Below are 19,035 nucleotides of genomic sequence, written 5' to 3' on the forward strand. Positions count from 1 at the left end.
AATTTTAAATAACTAATATAAATCTTGATATATAAAATCCCGTGTCACGATGTTCGTTCATGCTCATCTCCGAAACTGCTCAACCTGTGTATTGTTTGTTTCAACTTGATATATAGAGTAAATAAAAAAAAATATTGTGACACCTACCGGTAGGTGGCAGTAGAGGGCAAAAATATTTTCCGAGTCAGCTAGTATGTTTCATTACATCTTATTAAAAAAATTCTGTAAGGAACTGGGATGAAAACACTTAAAATTGTTTTTCGTTCGAATGTACGAAAATTACATGTAATATAATAATTGTAAATATATTATATAATATTATATTACATTAGCTGACCCGGCAAATGTTTTACCATTGCTAGCAATGGGATTTTTAGTTTCCATTATTAACAGTCCCTTCCCCCCCCCCCCCCAAACAGATCAGTTAGCCCTTCGTGCTGCATAAACGCCCTTATGAATGGCCCCCTTAGTCTTCATTAGTAACAATTCCTCCCCGGGGGGAAAGGGATTGTTAGTAATGGAGACTGAGAATCCCATTGCTAACAATATACCTAACCAGGTCGACCTCCTCGCGGTTCCCCCTGGAAACTATCATGGTTAATTCCTTATGAATTCATCATGATGGGCTAACTGGCCTGTTTTCATTCTCATCTATCACCCTTCACTGGTGCTCCGCCAGCGTATCCCTTTAGCGCAGGCGGGGTTACCATACCATTATCACACGTAAAAAAAAAATTCCTCCACCAACCATATTATGAAATGTATTAGTTACTACATTTTAAGCTATGTTAGTTTCAACTGAAAATGCTCGTTCGTCAATAAAATAAAAATAATTGAAATTGTTTATATTAAAATTCTCACAGGTAGGTACTACAGACATTGCCGGTGTTACATTATAAACTCTTTAACTTGGCTAGTTCCCAATCCCAACCTACCTGCTTCTACTAAGATGAGATACCAATTCTTTATTTACAATTTCTTTCACCTATCCACGTTGCTATTCTCAGTACATACATTACAGCGAACGACGTGAAAGAATGTTCACGTCAATAAAAACCGAAATCGGACTACCTACGTAATTTTATCGAATAAAAAATATTGAACGTAGATATACTGTACTCCTGTACTGGCTATATCTACATTTGGCGCAGCGTCCATTAACGAGCGTCAAATGTAAACAATACCATTTCGACGGCGACTTAAAAGGAATTAGTCGGTAGGTAGGTAGGTATAAGTCTTTAAAATGTTTTCTGCTAGCACACTCGTTATTACACTGTCTTCAAATTACTAGTTATCACACTGTTTAAAATTTTTACGCATCAAATAACTATATACTAAGTAAAACATGCTCAATGAGTCACTTAGTAATAGGTGACGGCTGAGTTATAAGTCACTGAGTCGTCTTCTACTGAACAATTTAAAATGAATAAACCAAACATTCATAAAAAAATAACAACTTAAAAGTGCTTGCAATAAGTCTATTTGAATGAAGATGGTTTGAATTCGAAACACTTTTATACAAAGCTTTGGCCTCCAAATTTGTATATGTATGTGGATTTTGGAAGTAGGTAGCCAGTTCTAGATAGCGCATATGATAAAGATTAAACATAAAATAGACATAAAGTTAAATCTTAAAAATAAAAGAAACAGAAAAATAACTGCCAAAACCTTATTTACAAAGTACAGTAAATTTTGTGTAATACTGCGGTAATTCCGAAGTTGTTTTATCTCTTATTGTTCTTAGAAGACCTCTCATAATTTCTTAATATTTTCCCAATGTATAGACATCATAGATACAATATTTAAAATAATATATATATTTATTGCAACCTAACAAGAAAAGCTCTCTCTGCTAAAGAAACAACCTTACTTACAAATAACTCTACTTTTAATATATTTCTGTGCATATATATATATATATATATATATATATATATATATATATATATATATATATATATATATATATATATATATATATATATATATATATATATATATATATATATATATATATATATATATATCTTTGCTTGACCCAATAATCTGCCTCTACTAAATACGGGTCACTACCCATATAAGACGATATTAGCGTATTGTTGTCATGTTAACCAGACAACTTGATACAGGGTTATATTTCGATTTTTCTAGCTATTGTATCGTCCTTTATTCCCTTAGTCGTCTCTTGCTACATATCAAGTATGAAAAGGGGGATATATTGTATTCTTATTCCGCCATTACATGGATAATTGCCTACAATATTTTATAATACTTATATATAATAAACTACAAACAAAATATTTAATAAAATAATAAGAAACAATTTAACTTTTTGACACCTTGATTCGACAAGAGTGAAATACATAATGATGTATCTCTCTCAGCCAAAACTTAAAATATATTATTTAACCTAAAATATTTTTAACTGCATAGTTTTATTCGCCACCTCTTTCTCTCAATTATTTTTTTTTCCATATAAAAATACATTTTGAATTACAGAAAATTTATGGTTTCCTACATATATGCGTTTTGAAGTGCTTTCTAAAAGTACATGTGCTTGCTGAAATATAATTATACGTACTTGTTACTTAGGGAACTTACTTTAAAAGAAAAAAATATATATAAAAATATACATTTCTCTACACAAACATAGTCAAACCATAATATAAAGGTTAAAATTTTTAAAAAGGACTGTTGGAGAACTGAGCTTTTTGTCAATTACGGGCCCAACCCTTGCACATAGGTAGGTAATGTTTAAACCTCGCACGACGGATGTAAACAAATGTAAATCACGCGTGGCTTTACAACACATGTGCGCTGGCGAGGTTAAAAAACCTAACTTCTTGTATCAAATCATGGCTCAGAAAAAAATATGGAAGTTTTACAACATGCATGCTTGCATGTGATAAAAACGTAGGTACTATATTGTCTTCACACGTACTCGTCACTGAATTCAATATTATTTTTCACTTAACATAAATCACTACGTTATGTAAACATTAATAAGAACTAGACATGAGTTAAGAGCTTATTATACATATAGGACCATATCTACAGTTCATCAATTTACTAATGCTGTGACCATTTGATAACCCCTCATGGTCACTTAGTAAAATTCTCCGCAAAAGCTCATGCTGTGAAATGAGCTCCCTGCCTATGTTTTCCCTAGAGACTACAGCATGGAGTTCTTTAGAAATAGTATATTAAAGTTTCTTCAGGGTGATAGCCCTTTTATTCTTTTTTTAATTTTTCAGCTATTACTTCTATCGCTATGTTTTAATGCGACCTTCATATCTGTGTTACATTGACTATCTTACATTTCAGAGGGGATATATGCTAGTTTTCCACCTTTGTGATAAAAAAAAAAAAACTATCAATTTGTGTATAATTATATATTTAAAAAAAATAATTTAACTAAATATATTAACTTAGGAATATGCGTATGCCTATTCTAAAATATATATCTACGAAATTACTGAAAACTAAATTATTGTTAAGATTCATTTTATGTATAACTAATAGTTTCGTTCCCTTCAAAACAGTATTCACAGCTGTCAGTCTTTACCAGTATGATACAAGTCATATGCTTATGGACAATTAATAAACATTGAAGCACTTTATGAGGTGCAGATATCTCAAAGGTCAGACGAGACAAAAGGATCGAGTCCAGGATGCGGTATTACCCAGCCCTTTGTTATCTTACAGCTCTAACAAAATATACAAGAGACCAAAATGTAACCACAGCGCGCCCGCACGCGGGTGGCTATGTTTTGACGACGCGTCATTGTTCAAATAACATAGCCCAAATACTGCTTAGTCTAAATTCAGCGTAGTTATAATAGTTTCCGCAATTAATTTCGTAGGTGCTGCATCATCGAATTGTCTGTAAACCGAGGCAACGCTAGATGAACTTATCGCACTCAGCTACGACCAGCCACGTGTAACAATTATGTAAACACTTGTATCTGATTGCATAAATAATTTTCTACTAACTTCAAAAAAGAAGAAGGTTCTCAATTCAGGTTATATTTGTTTATGTTTGTTACTGCAAAACTCTATCATTTTTAAACCAATTTAGATTTTTTTTTATGTGAAAAGATATACCTACTTTCAGATTGGTTCCATGGAAAATTTAACAAAGTCGGTTCAGTAATTTAATTTTTAAATCAAAATACCAGAGGGAGATTGTACATCCCTCTGGTATTTGGTACATCAGAATAGTGCTTTCCGGGTTGTGTCACGCGGTCACTTGTATTATAGCACAAAAATATATCTACAATGTCGTTGTCAGTTCGAAGTTTTTCCAGAGAGAGACTTTGTACAAAAGTCGATTGTTTGGGTACCTCTGTCCCATTCGTGTTTCAACCGTGAAGCAGCTGTGTTTGCATGGCTGTGTTTCAGTTTGAAAGATGGGATATGGCGTGAATTTACTGGGTACAGAGGAATAACACCTGAGTCCTCAGGAATGGCAACGCATGGGGTGTATCATGGGCGAAACAATACAGTCTGTTATGTCCATGGTACTGCTCATGTCTATAGGCGACGGTTATCACTTTCCATCAGGTGGACCGTCAGATTGTTTGCCATTCTAAGTTGTATAAAAAACAAAATAATAATAAAAAAAAAAAACAGATTTTTCAATAATAGAAGTCCGGGTTTTTTTGTAAAATAAGATTTTAATATATATAAACGCAAACAGTAAATACTATATTCAGATATCATTTTATCAGAAACAAACATTAAGCCATACGCGAGATTATTAACTCTCACGCATGTAAATTGCTTTTTTTTAATGGGCGTAAATGAAATGGTAACTCCGCCCACACTATCAGTATACACCGGCGGGGCACTAGTAGAAGATGAAAGGTGAGAATGAATACAGGTCAATTGGCCAACCATGATGAATTCGACAAGAATTAATCATGATGGTTTCCAGGAGAAACGGCGTGGAGGTCGACTATAGATGCCTTGCTAGCAAGAAGGTCCCTTGCTAGCAATATACCCAACCAAGTCGACCTCCTCGCGGTTCTCCCTGGAAACTATCATGGTTAATTCCTGATGAATTCATCATGATGGGCTAACTGGCCTGTTTTCATTCTCATTTATCACCCTTTACTGATGCTCCGCAAGCGTATACCGTTAGCGCAGGCGGGGTTACCATACCATTTTCACCCATAAAAAAAAGCCTATGAACGCCTGTAATGCCAGGGGCATTACTGGCGCGTTATCGACCATGAAGAAACCTGTTTATCTCTTTTTTGAAGAACTCCATGCTATAGTCTCTTAGCAAAACCACGACAGGGATCTCAGTCTATAATCTGAGTGTTCGTATGAGGAAGCGGTTCTGAAATCACACTGAAGTAAAGCAGTCGTCAACGCGCACGTGACACCCCTTGTGTTGCAGGCGTTCATAGGCTACAGTGACCGTTTACCACGGACCAAGCTGTATACTTATTAGCTGCAATTGTGGTATAAAAAAAGTTACGCGACCATCCAAATGATAATATGGTTAATTATGAAAATGTGGAATGTAGTAACTGCCTCTTATAGAAGAGTATTATGAACATCACTGAATACACTGTGGCGCCCATAGTTCCCTAATACATTGCCGTTCCTGTAAAGTGAGATGTTATGCCTTCTTAATTTGCCATATAGTCATATCCCACCCATGCAAGCACAACTGCTTCACGACAAAAATGCAGATGGGATAGAAATACCTAAGCAGACGTCTTTTATACAAAGTCTCCCTTTAGTAAATGCGTTATATTAACATTGTTCTACTTGTTTGATTTTCCTAAAGAAATTATTGGAATGACAACAACTAGATACGAACATATATCAACACAGTGTACGTTAGCGGGCACGTATGTGACCTATGTCTAATGTTTATCATAAGTCCAAGTACAACACTGTGTGAGTAGGATGACATTAGGAAATGCAACTGTCAGAAACGGGATGCACTTATTATTGATCCACTCCACGGTTGTTATGAACTCCTAGTAGTTAGCACAAGAATCACTGCAGCGCATATGCGTCGATTGTCGCATTGATAATATGTTTATAGTATAGGTACCTATCTACTACTTATCTAGTAGTGTAGTTGGTGCTGTTTACATTAAAGATTTTCTTTATATAAATGTAAATACAATACACGTAATTGTTCATATCTACCGACTATTTACAAATATGGGTGACACCACACGGAAAAGATTTGCTAAATTAAAAGATTATTATTTTGGTAATTTGTCCTATTTTAACCACAGATATAAAACTTGTATAATAATGTTCGTATTTATCAATATTGTTAACAACGGCCTATATAAACTAAAATGTCTGGTCTGATTTAACTTTTTTTATTTAAATATATACCATATTACTACTATTTATTCTCAACTACGTTCGTGTTACCGCGATAAATAGTAGCTTACCTCCTTTCAATTCCAAGTAGTAAGTGTTACCACATTTGTTAACGACTGATTGAACCATTAACGTGACCTGAAGTAACGAACATACAAACTCACCTTCAGATTCTATTAATATTATAAACATGAGAGTTTATAAAGAATTATTATTTGTTTGCTAACAATCATATTTATTAATTAATCACGCTTAAACAGCTGAATAGATTTTTTTCACAATAGATGACAATGGAATGGTAATCCTGTCAGCACTAACGATACACGTCGGCAGAACACCAGTGAGAGATGACAGGTGAGGATGAAAGGCAAATCAGTTAGCCTATCTTGATGAAATATGGCTGAATGTATTTGAAGAAAATTTGTTACACAGATAGGTTATAACCTAAGATTATATAGATAGAGCATCGAGCCTCAAAAACGGGTCAATTTTATTATCAGGTAATTTAACAATTCAATTCAATTTCGTTTTTTTATTTTTTTTTTCAGTTCGTTTTTTTTATCAATGTACTATATATATGTATACTTACTAATAATATATACTTACCCATAAAATGTATCCTGACGTATTATTTAATAAATAAAATTAGTATTTACGTATTAAAAATATTGCCGAAATTATGATAAGATATGAACAAGATATCGAAGTTATAAAGGAAACACCCGTAACCATTTATATTTAATGTACAGTGGTACCCTGCACTTTGGTTGCTTTGTTAAGAGAGGGACTGGCTGAAAACCAGCGCTGTGCAGCTGTTCACATTGCGCTGGGACACTCACAGCATAAGCTGAGCCGGTTCCTTTTGCCGAGTATGGGACACTTTTTGTATATGTTATTTATATTTGATATTGTAATTGTATAGCAATAAATATTTCTATTCTATTCTATTCTATTCTTATCACGCAAAATTGTATGAAAAAGTTGATCCGTTTTCTGATTCTTACGAGCTAAAGCACATGAAGCAGTTGGTTTATACTATTACAGAATAAAAAAATTCAAATACCTATAGATAAATAACCATTAGATACTGTTGTGCAAAAAATGTATATTTAAAATTTTACTAATTGATCTACCAATTGTTTTCTTATACTACACCTAATAATAAACTAATATATGCGTAAAACGAACTGAACTCACGACGAAAGAACGTTATCAGAGAGTACAGTGTGCGGTTGGTAAGAGAAAGGACTATGCTGTGCTGGATGCGGCGCTGGCCCAGCCGCTAATTCCGCTGCGTAGTACAATGTTTCGCCATCCTGAACCGGCTGTAGATTTGCTAAATTCAGAAACTCCATATGATTTTGATACTGAATAGCTTGCGCGTATTGTTCCACCAGAAATTGGTCCGTATCGCATACGTGAGATCTCATATGAAAATTGAGGTGACTGCTCTGCTTAAATCTCCTTCCACACATTGAACACTCGAATGGTTGGATGTTTGTGTGCGTACGCATATGCTGCCTTAGATGAACCGACTGAGAGAAGCATTTGCTACAAATCACACATTTGAACGGCTTTATTTTCGTATGAGTCCGTAGATGCTGATCCAGACCTGCCTTTTGGGTAAACGCCTTCGGACAAAACGTGCAACCGAACGGGCGAATGCCTGTATGCATCCGCATATGTTGCTGGAGACCACCCTGTTGAGTGAAACGCTTAGCACATATAGTACACTGATGAGGTTTCATCTTCGGGTGTACAATGCGATTATGTGCGTCATAATCCGTACCATTCAAGAAAGTCTGTCCACATGTTTGACAAAAAAACGTTATAGCCGCTTGAATTTGAGCTGCTATGGAAGTATCTGAATTAATTTCCTTGTCCAGTGGCTTCTCGCAAACTTGACAGCGGAGAGCGGCTTTCCGGCGCTTCGTATGCTCCTCCCGGTAGTGTAGAGAATAATCGCAACAGTTGAAAAAGATTTGACGGCATTGTAGATCTGGGCGTAGCGTCGATGGAAATGTGCACGTGAAAGGGCCCCTAAAGAAAAAGGAAAAATTATGAAATGAAATGGTAGGTAAGTGGGGTCAATTACATGTGAAATTTAACATTTCACAAATATTTATATAATACGTACTGCCATAATATACTCTAATTATTATAGTTATTTTTTTATTTATAAAATAATGAAATATAGAGTATGGAAGCATAACATCTTAATTCGCAGGAAAGGCTGCGTATAAATACCCTTCATGGCAATCAAAGTATATTCTGTAATATCGGGGGGAAGGGATTATTAGTAATGCGGTCTACCAATTCCATTGCTATACCCTGTCAGGTCGACCTCTCCGCACTCTCCTGGATTCCATCGTGCTGGATTCCAGGTATATTCATCATGATGAGCTAACTGATGTTTTCATTCTTACCTATCATCACCCACTGGTAGCCCGACAGCATATACCGTTAGTGCAAACGTGGTTACCTTTCCATTATCATCCATTAAAAAATATTCTGTAATATCATGATAAGTACTATATGGAATTCATTATTACTTATACAGTCTGCTTCAATACAACTTCAAACGATTAATCAATTTGACCATAAAATAATGGGGTCAATTCTGATACACAATTTGTCTAAACCTATCTCTAAAAGTAAATTTTAGTTTAATATCACATCTTCATTGTAAGGACTAATATGAACAAATTTTGTAAAGATTTTGACTTATATAGTCAAAATCTTTATAATTTTTCATAAAAGATTAATTTCACTAAATTATTAAATTAAAATATTGGGTTAAAAGTTAATGTTAGACAAATGACACTTCGTTATATCCAATAGTGGTATAAACAAAAAAATGCTAAACCTATTAAAAATTTTACATTTGTTACTAATTTAATTAGAGAGTTTTCTGTGATAATTTCAATACTTGGTTACCTTTTCATTAAATTCTATTGAAACAGGTACGTAACGTTTTTAAATAAAAATAGGTACCTATGTATAAGTATAGCAAAATGTGTGTGATGATGATGTGTGTGTTTACGCACACGCACGTGTGTGTGTATGAATGTATAAAATAGCTAGTTTATATGAAAATATATTAATAATTTTTAAGTAAACCTCAAGTCTACTGGAGGTTTCCCTGGCTTAATTTGAGGTCGTTTTGTTACGCCGCCAAACCGGGACCTTTTCATACAGTTAACATTCGTGTCATCCCCTTCGATTTTTACTAGTAAATAAGTTATATCCTCAGTAAAAAGACGTGTCTGGAGGCCATCTTGAACTGTTATATTATCAGACTCTTCATCATTTTTCAATGGTATAAACTTGAATCCACAGAGATCATTATACACCTACAAATATTTATTTATTAATTGTTTATGTTTATATATTAAATGTAATTATACTATAACAGGTATTATTACATGAAGAAGATCTGCCTATACATATATTTTATAGTGATTGGAAATTTCGAGATGGATGTCTATGGAAGCGGTAGCTAACGGCGACTAAGCTTTATAAACTTGCTACTCGTATTACATTTATTTTTAACCAATTTCAACAGGAGAAAATTAAACTTAGCTAGTTTGGTTTTTAACTTCTTCTATTTTAAAAAAAATAATCAACCTTGGCCATGCTTGGCCAAACTGTAATGGTCCAAAGTGGTCAAACTATACAAAACTCGATTTAAGTGATCGAACTGGGCTAAACTTAGCACGACTTGACCAAATTTGGCCAAATTGAAATAGACTATATACCAACCTCGATTTAAGTGATTAAACTTAGCCCCATTCAGTCTGGCCTTATTAAATTTGTTTGGCTTTATTCAGAAACGAAATTCATATGTTAAATGTAAAAACTCAAATTAGAATCACCTACTTTTGATGTCGGTTGAAAATAAATATGACAACCCTCGCGACGAATGTAGCATGACAAAAGATATCTATGGGCGATAAACCACTGTATGAAGATTCCTTTAATTCCGATATTAGTATAAAATAAGGATATTTGTTTTCTTTTTTATACAACTTAGAATGGCAAACAAGCTGATGGCTCACCTAATGGAAAGTAGTAACAATCGCTTATAGAAATTAACTGTAGCATGGGTAGAATAATAATAAGGACCTATCATCGGCAACACAGTATACCCTGTACTGTGTCGCTCATGATATTCTTTATGCGTTGTTATTACTGAGAACTAAAGTACTGTACCCTGTAATTCATTGCCATCCATGAATCATTGCTGCGACAAAATGAGTCCATTTTACTACAATAAGTCATCATCATTATCATCATATCTGTTGTTAACTGACCATTGTTCAACACAGGCCTCTCCCATAAACAAAGGTTTACTAGTAGTTGCCGCGCTTGGCGAGCAGGTAAGCAACTGCAGTTAGGCTTTGGTGATATTTTAAGAGGGATGCTGCTGCCCACCGCTCGACCATTAAGTTCCCTTAATCGCCTCTTACGACACCCACGGGAAAGGCAGGGGTAGCCTATGGCACACGGCAAAAGTCCAATAAATTAAAATAGATGAATAGGTATCCCATCTTTCAAACCGAAACATAGCCAAGCAAACAATATCAAATTCATGTTTCTGTTTCAAGGCAGAAATACGAATGTGACAGAGGTACCCAAGCAAACGACTTTTGTACAAAGTCTCCCTCTGATAATGTAAACCAACTTTCACTATTAAAGGGACTGCACCTATGTTACCCTCGCATACTCACTAAATTAGTTAAAACTGAATTAAGAAACCGATTTTAAGAACTCTTCTTGATTCAAAATAGAACGTAGAATATAAAAAAATAACCACAAAATAGTAGAGACAAAAATGTCATTAGAAATTAATTAATATTTCCAAAGAGGGTTGACGTCAGGCAGGCAGCCGGTCGTAAAACTATAAGCTAAATCCTTTTGTAATATGGATAAAACCATATTACGCCGACCCCAAATAATAATTGGGATAAGGGTAGGAAGATGATGATGAATATGTATAGGTTTTCAAGATGTTTGGATATTTGTTACTAAATCACCCTTAAACGCCCTTATTTAAATGAAACTTGGTATATTAGTAATTTATGTTTTAACACAGAGAATAGGCACTCTACATACACACAATCACAGCTTTCCCGTCGCCCGTTTACTCGCTGGAATTAGTAATGGAATAAAGCACTGTTCTTTCTTTCAAATATAATAATTTTTAAAAGAAAGTACCCTGTTGGAAAAAAAATAAAGGAATATTATTTTTATTTGAAATATTGTTTTTATTTTTCAACTTAACCCTACAATACCACTGACCTACTTCGTAATTAGGCACTATACATTGTGACATCCCTATAAAACTAAAAAAGTAGATTTATTTTGGCAATGCGTTATTGTACTGAGATAAAAAAAACATTCTATCAATATACCTGATCGCTTTGCCGCGGAATGGTGTTCTGTTCATTCTCGCTACTGGACGTGTGGTTATCATGTTGCATGTTTGTATGGTTTTGCAGAGCATTTGCATTGTAAAAAGACTTTTTACAAATGCGACAAACATATTTTGCAAAGGGTTCTTCTTCCCATAGTAGCGAACTCTAGAATTATGAAATCAAACTTGCTTTAAAGGTATCTATAATATAACCGTGAATAAGAATAATGATCGTAGCAAACCATAATTGACAGATAAAGGTTTCTCTTAATATGTTCTCTAATATTTTACCTGTACCTCTAATATTTTCATACAATTGTAAGTACATTTTTATAATTGTTTTGAGGGGTGTAACCAAGTCGAAAGCCATAATGAAAAGCTAAAAGACTTCACGAAAAATAATAAGATAATAATGATAAATCACAAATAGCTATTATACCTACATTAAATGGCATGAAAAAAAGCACCTATACTCTAAATGTTTTACTACAAAGCTATGACAGCTATGTAATCATAAGTCTGTTTATAAACATTTTTAAAAATAAGCTTTTACAGCCTTTAGACTTCATTATCAAACTCTAGGTACCACTCAGGACTATAGATTTTATCAAGATAAATTAAACGAGCCCAAGCAACATAGGTAGAGATACTAAATTTCATCACATTCAGATGCCAGCAAGTGATTAAAAAATAGATTGCAAATAGATTCGGAACGGAAAACTTATATCAAAGCAAGTTAGGAAAAAGCTTGTAAAAAACTTATATATTATATTGTTATACCTGTATGGGATTAGTAATCGGTTGAGAAAGTATTGCAGATTGTGAAAATTGTTGATCGGCATGTTGCCCAAGTGATTCCATAGCCAACCTATAATTTAATAATATTAAAATGTTTCAAAGGTCACTTCATTACCTAAATTTTGACAAAACTCACAAAATCAAAACGATTGAATTCATAATTTGATTATTTTTTAGTTACAAAAATTAGGTAAATTTTCAACCTTTAGATAAATTTTATACCTACTTTTAATTTATACTTACTTAGTTTAGTAATTACTAATTTTGATAACTATACTAAAATGTTCATTTTTAAATTATCCGCCATTTTCATTCAAAGAGTCTATAGAGACAACACAGAGTAATACTAAATAGTTCTTTAAAGTTTAAAAATATTTAAGTCCTCATTGCAAAACAATGTAAATATCCATATAAATACTATATATTAAGAAAATTACCCGCACGTAATTCTTTTTGCCTATAAATTTACTTTCTGTTAGATACTTTTCCCGTAATTAACATCCATGATTTATGTTAGATATATATGTAATAATTCATGAATGTCAGATATATTTTTACTGCAACGAATATTTTTCTGAAAACAGAAACCAGGAAATCGACATTATGTATATATAACAACTATTGCATAAACTGACACTTATCGAAGTTCTGATTCGTAATTTTTGACATATTAACTGACAGTTGTATTACTGAAAATGGTAAGTGACACATCACAACTTTTATTTTATCAAGATCTACTACAAGAAAGTAATTTTATTTTATTTGACAGAATATCTATTTATAACCATAATTTTTTATTAAAAATATTTCTATGTAGAGTGATTATATTTAGGTATGGCTGGGTCAGCACTAAGGAGACTCATGGCTGAATATAAACGTAAGCTGTGGTAGTTAGTACCTACCATGTTAATTTAAAATGTAAATAATTAACTGTCATGCTTCTGTATAAAATTATTCTTTGCGAACTAATATCTAGCTATTAACTAAAGGCTCTTTTTGGAATATAATTATTATAATAATTATGTTAGTTTAGTAAATATTTTATTTATTGAATATACAAATGTCTACCTATTACATATTCACTTTCACTATATTATTTTGGTATGTACTTATGTATGTAGTACAAAGTTTATTGCCCTTGTAGATACTTTCTCTTCTAAAATATATACCTAGTGTAATATTATAATAAATTAGTAAAAAACTTTGACCAGGATAAACTATTGTTAATAATATTAATAAATTTCTCATACTTTTGAATGAGTATTGCATGTGAGGTTGGTCTGCTCATATTTGCTTGTATATTTCATATTGACTAATAAATTTTAATGGAACTTAATAATAACTACAGTCACAATACTCAGACAAATATAAAATTATCTTATGCATAAACTAATTGAAAAGACTAATTGTTGAGTTTCTTGCATAATCTCAGCAGATAACAAAATTCCAAATGCACAGTCATCATCATGTCAGCCGTTATGTGTCCGCTGCTGAACATAGACCTCTTCCATAGACTGCTATAAGGAACGCTCTTGAACCACCTATATCTGGTTGAACTGAACCCAGCAATAGTCTAAAAAACGACAATTAAAAAATTCTATGCGAGTCTATTTAAATAAAAAATATTTCTATTCTAATAAAAGTATGATGTTATAAAGGTTCCATTCTAAAAACATACAAGAGAACTCTTATGGTGTGACTTTCTCTGTCCGTCTGTCATGATACAGCATTATATCTCAGCAACTGCTAATATTATAAATTCGAAGTAAATTTACATATTGGCTTGCATATAAATAATTAAAAAAAATATTATTATTTTCTTTGCTGGAGAGTCCAGAACTCAAAATTGACTTATAAGTTCAAAATGCACAAATGGTTTCATTTGTGCATTTTGTAATTGATTTTTATTTGTTTTTATGATGCATAATTTTTTTACTTATTATCAAAAGTATGAGAAAAAGAAAACAATTTCTTCCATATCACCAAAGTTACTGAAATAAAAATTTTGAAATTAATTTCATAAAGGTATATGTGAATGTGTGAGTTCAACTTGTACCTGATTAGTTTTATTTTGACATGTATTCAATACTAAACAAAATTATAATTAAAATTTTATCTTACATTTGTAATTCAATTGACTCCATAAATAAAGAGAACCTTATTAAACTAATGTTTTAACTATTTATTAAACTAACATACATCAACATATTACTTAAGATTTAGAATCCCCAATAAAATCTAAAATAAAAATTGATATTGAGGTACAATTGAATTAAAGCAAGCATGATATAAAATTATTATTATGAATTTCAGAACTAACAATCAACCCACCAGAAGGTATTATAGCTGGACCTATAAATGAGGAAAATTTTTTTGAATGGGAAGCTTTAATAACGTAAGAATATTTAACATATTTATAGCCATTACACAAACAAAAATCAATTTATATATTTTATCTATACTAATTTGATAATGCGAAAGATTCTTTGTTTGATTATACATTCTAATCTCTGGAAGTACTGATTCGATTTAAAAAATCTTTTTGCATTTGATAATTCATATCTTGAAGAAGGTATAGATTGTTTAATATCACAATATTACCATGGGCAAAGTCACAGGTTACAGCTAGTGTGTTATAAAATGGACAATTAATGGTAGACAGTAGAATGGTATATATGATTTGTGATAATACTACAAATCATATATACATACATATCTTTATCATATATCATGTTGTAGGAATATAGCAGTGAAATTATAGAATATGGAAAATACCATAAACAGCACAATGTATTCTGTGATATCTGTGGGCTGTTCATGTTTATAGGCGATAGTTATCAGATAAGCTGTCAGCTTGTTGTTTAAATATTAAATTAGTTTATCCGAGCATTTCTGAACTTAGCTTCTCAATTAAACAATTAAGCTGTAGTTGTTTTCCAACAGATGTGCTGTATATCTTTATTTCTATTTCACATAAAACAAATTATTTTGCTCATATATTCATCTATTTTTTTTATTTAAATAATAATTTAAAAGAAATATACTGTGTAAAATTCCTAACTTGTATTTGAGCAATGAACCTAAAATGAAATCGCAATCATATCAAATTTAAAAGTAATTTTATTATTGGAGTAGGTTTTTTTGTCACTATAATGCCATAATTATGATGGCTGATTTTATGGACAATATTTAAAAATTATTCTAAAAAACTACTCTGAAGATATACTCAGAAGTAACGATTGCTACAAATAGAATTTGCATATTGCAAAGTGTTTTTTTGTATGTTTTATAATTTGGTAATTGTAATGAATAATTCTTAGACTTATTGATGACTAGCTACTCACCCCAGTTTTGCACAGGTGTATAAACAAAAAAATAACTTGAAATCTCCCTTTTTTTTTACCCAAATTTTTCACCTTTCTATACAATCAGGTGCAGCCATTCTAAAGTGGTGCACTTACATACACTGTTTGAGATAATTATTTACAAATTGTTAATTTTAAACTTTCGCATTGTTGACACATATTTTATTTACACTATCGGGACAAAACGTGATGCGATTACCTAAATAGTAATAGTAAATATTACCTACTAACCTGTTTTTAGTGCCGATGTCTTGACGTGGATTGCACCACGATATGGTCATGAAACGGTGTCTTCTGTCAGCCCACGAAGTTTCTTCGACCATTCTTACATCATCTCTATTATTGTCTAGATCTACTCTACCTACCACACTCACGGTACCAACACTGCGTATAAACAAATTATCACGTGTCTTAAATGGGTTCTATGCTGTTGAAAGCCTCAATCCATCTTCTTTATTGAATTTTTTATGTTTCTTAATTTCAATTGCTTCATATATTATCACATTATTATCTTGCAGTTCAATCAATTCCTGCCTGTAATCGCGTCGCATTTAGTCACGATAGTGCCTTAAATTTATTGACAAAATGTTATAAAAAGAATTCTTATTTTTACAGAGGACCAGAAGGAACATGTTTCGAAGGTGGAATATTTCCAGCAAAATTGGTATTTCCCACTGACTATCCACTAAGTCCACCAAAGATGCAGTTTACATGTGAAATGTTTCATCCAAATAGTGAGTATTAATCAGCTAATTGTAAATTATTTTTATTAAAACTGTACATTTAATTTCTACAATGATCTAGTTGTGGCTGTAAATTATTGTAGACATTAAAAGATTAAATTACACTTACAAAATTACAGATAATATCCTATCCAGTCATATCCTAAAAAATATACATACTATTATTAAAGTATTTATGTATTTACATAATTATGTCACATCCATATGTTATTGAAAATTTTATCATTATTATTATTATATTAGCCATATTCCACAGCCTTGTTCCAAATAAAACAAGATAAAAACATATACTTAACTTATGATAACAGTCTGTCTGTTTACCAAATTTAATAACGATACAATCATCATTAATTATCTTATACATTATTAATGTGTTCATAAAAATTCCGTGTATTTTATATATTACATTTTTATTGCAATCATGTGTTTATTGTAGTTTTTAAAATTTAAACTACATATAAAATTTTTTTTTCAGTATACGCAGATGGTAGAGTTTGTATATCAATCCTTCATGCACCAGGTGATGACCCAATGGGATACGAAAGTAGTGCAGAAAGATGGTCACCTGTACAAAGCGTAGAAAAAATTCTTCTCTCTGTCGTTAGTATGTTGGCTGGTGGGTAAATATAGTTTTTATGCTTGCTTTGATGTTTGACATTTTATCTATACTTAAATTATTAAATTTCATTTTAAAATTGCAGTGAAATTACAGGATAGAATGGTAAATAAGCATAGAGTCCATTTAATTTTTAATTTGTTCTTTTTTTCATGCATAAATTTTTTTGTTCATTCCTGCTTCTATTACTTCATGTCCAGTACCACTAACCTATTTTGTTAATATTTGTGGGAACCTATTAGTGGCTTAATTTGTAATCTTAGACTATTTCTACTTATGGTCTTTTTGTATAAATAAATAAAATAATAAATAGTTTCCAGGGGGAACCGCGAGGAGGTCAACTTGGTTGGGTATATTGCTAGCAACGGGATTCTTAGTCTCCATCACTAACAATCCCTTTTCCCCCATTACACAATAGTTGATAAATTAAACATTTTCAGAACCCAACGACGAGAGTGGTGCCAACGTAGATGCAGCGAAAATGTGGAGAGAAGATAGAGCACAATTTAACAAAATTGCCGAGACATTGGTCCGTAAAACTCTTGGTCTACCACCCTCCAAATATTTTGATTAATATTTATAATACGGCAATTCTGTGCATCCATCACACTTAATTTATTTTGTATGGGTGGAAAACTAAGCAATACATAACAATGATGCCTTTTTAAGCTGCCTAGCTTTCGTGCTTAGAATTCAAATAATAATTACGCAATATAATGTGATACATAGATTTTGTACAGCTCTGTCGTTAAATTTTATAAATAAGGACATAATTATAAAAATAATTATACTTGCTTTAATTATCATTTTAACAATTCTTATATAATTGATATTATATATAAATTGTAGTATTTTTGTGATGTTACGAATATAATTAATTATCCATTTGTACCTTGAATATGTTATGGAATATTTTAGATTGTTATCAGTTTTTATAGATATTAGTAAAAATGATCATCACATTCAAATGTATTTTTTCTTTTTCCCAAAATTTAATTATAAGTCGTAATTATCTAATTATAATAGTCAATTTTCAACAACAACTTAATAATTTTCAATGTTTTCGATTGATTATTTAAACAGTGCGAAGCGTTTTTTGTGCGAACTAAAGCATTAATCATGCAATAATATAATTATTTAGCTGTCACTGAAATTTAGGAGTTTGTTAACAAAAACTATTTGAAAGATTCCAAATCAAAACATGAAATAGGTTCTAAGTTTTTAGTGGTAGATCTATATGCAACATATTCTATGAATTAACGTTAACTAGCACAATGCACTTTTTAAATTATTACAAACATTGAAAATTATTAAATTATTTTTCATAATTAACAGACAATTGCAACGTTGTCACATTTCGTCAAGCTAAAGTTGTAAACGCTCTTAATAAACATACAATATATTCATAATTACATAATAGTAACTGGAACTTGCCCACATGCAAAAGCTTCAAGTTATTAGATTATTCTCAGAGTTTCTTGGCGTAATAGAATCCGAAATTAGGATATCTGCGGAAGAATCAAAGTGACCGAGATAGCCTGAAAGATAAACAAGCTGCAATGGCAATGGGCTCATCTTCGAAGGTTCTTGAGTGGCGACCTCATACAGGCAAATGGAGTATAAAACGACCCCTCAGTAGACACAGTAACGGTCTCAAATGCATTGCAAGGAGTCAATGGATGCAAGTGGCTATCCTATGCTTAGCAGTGGATAGATAACGACTGATATGATAAACAGTAA

General features: G+C 32.0%; 2 protein-coding genes across 4 annotated transcripts; one reads left to right on the forward strand and one right to left on the reverse strand.

Annotated features, from left to right (window-relative positions):
- Positions 1-7,445: 7,445 nt before the first annotated feature.
- LOC113518401 (zinc finger protein 184-like) lies at positions 7,446-16,549 on the reverse strand. 3 transcript variants are annotated; one of them, XM_031911474.2, is made up of 6 exons: positions 16,168-16,274; positions 13,009-13,145; positions 12,554-12,641; positions 11,772-11,939; positions 9,478-9,710; positions 7,446-8,397 (listed from the first exon to the last, which is right to left on the reverse strand). In XM_031911474.2, the coding sequence occupies exons 3-6, from the start codon at positions 12,632-12,634 to the stop codon at positions 7,551-7,553; spliced, it is 1,329 nt and encodes a 442-aa protein (XP_031767334.2). In that variant the 5' UTR covers positions 12,635-12,641; positions 13,009-13,145; positions 16,168-16,274; the 3' UTR covers positions 7,446-7,550. The 3 variants fall into 3 exon arrangements, with proteins under 3 accessions (XP_031767334.2, XP_031767333.2, XP_026759112.2); XM_031911473.2 differs by lacking the exon at positions 13,009-13,145 and having other exon boundaries at positions 16,168-16,549; XM_026903311.3 differs by lacking the exons at positions 13,009-13,145; positions 16,168-16,274 and adding an exon at positions 12,815-12,881.
- On the forward strand, positions 13,246-18,263 carry LOC113519997 (ubiquitin-conjugating enzyme E2 G2). Its single transcript, XM_026905259.3, has 5 exons — positions 13,246-13,448; positions 14,885-14,966; positions 16,552-16,670; positions 17,155-17,295; positions 17,736-18,263. The coding sequence occupies exons 1-5, from the start codon at positions 13,406-13,408 to the stop codon at positions 17,867-17,869; spliced, it is 519 nt and encodes a 172-aa protein (XP_026761060.2). The 5' UTR covers positions 13,246-13,405; the 3' UTR covers positions 17,870-18,263.
- Positions 18,264-19,035: the final 772 nt, after the last annotated feature.

The sequence above is a fragment of the Galleria mellonella genome, unplaced genomic scaffold (genome assembly GCF_026898425.1).
Source record: "Galleria mellonella isolate WM207_F2 unplaced genomic scaffold, CSIRO_AGI_GalMel_v1 utg33, whole genome shotgun sequence".
NCBI lineage: Eukaryota > Metazoa > Arthropoda > Insecta > Lepidoptera > Pyralidae > Galleria > Galleria mellonella.

Excerpts from the sequence above, each read along its gene's own strand:
- LOC113519997 (XM_026905259.3), top strand. The coding sequence starts at position 13,406 with ATGGCTGGGTCAGCACTAAGGAGACTCATGGCTGAATATAAAC. Across the intron at positions 16,671-17,154 it reads TGAAATGTTTCATCCAAATA|TATACGCAGATGGTAGAGTT; the intron begins GTGAGTATTAAT and ends TTTTTTTTTCAG. Across the intron at positions 17,296-17,735 it reads TGTCGTTAGTATGTTGGCTG|AACCCAACGACGAGAGTGGT; the intron begins GTGGGTAAATAT and ends AAACATTTTCAG.
- LOC113518401 (XM_031911473.2), bottom strand. The coding sequence starts at position 16,259 with ATGGTCGAAGAAACTTCGTGGGCTGACAGAAGACACCGTTTCATGACC. Across the intron at positions 12,642-16,167 it reads GACATCGGCACTAAAAACAG|GTTGGCTATGGAATCACTTG; the intron begins GTTAGTAGGTAA and ends ATTAAATTATAG. Across the intron at positions 8,398-9,477 it reads AAACCTCCAGTAGACTTGAG|GGGCCCTTTCACGTGCACAT; the intron begins GTTTACTTAAAA and ends CTTTTTCTTTAG.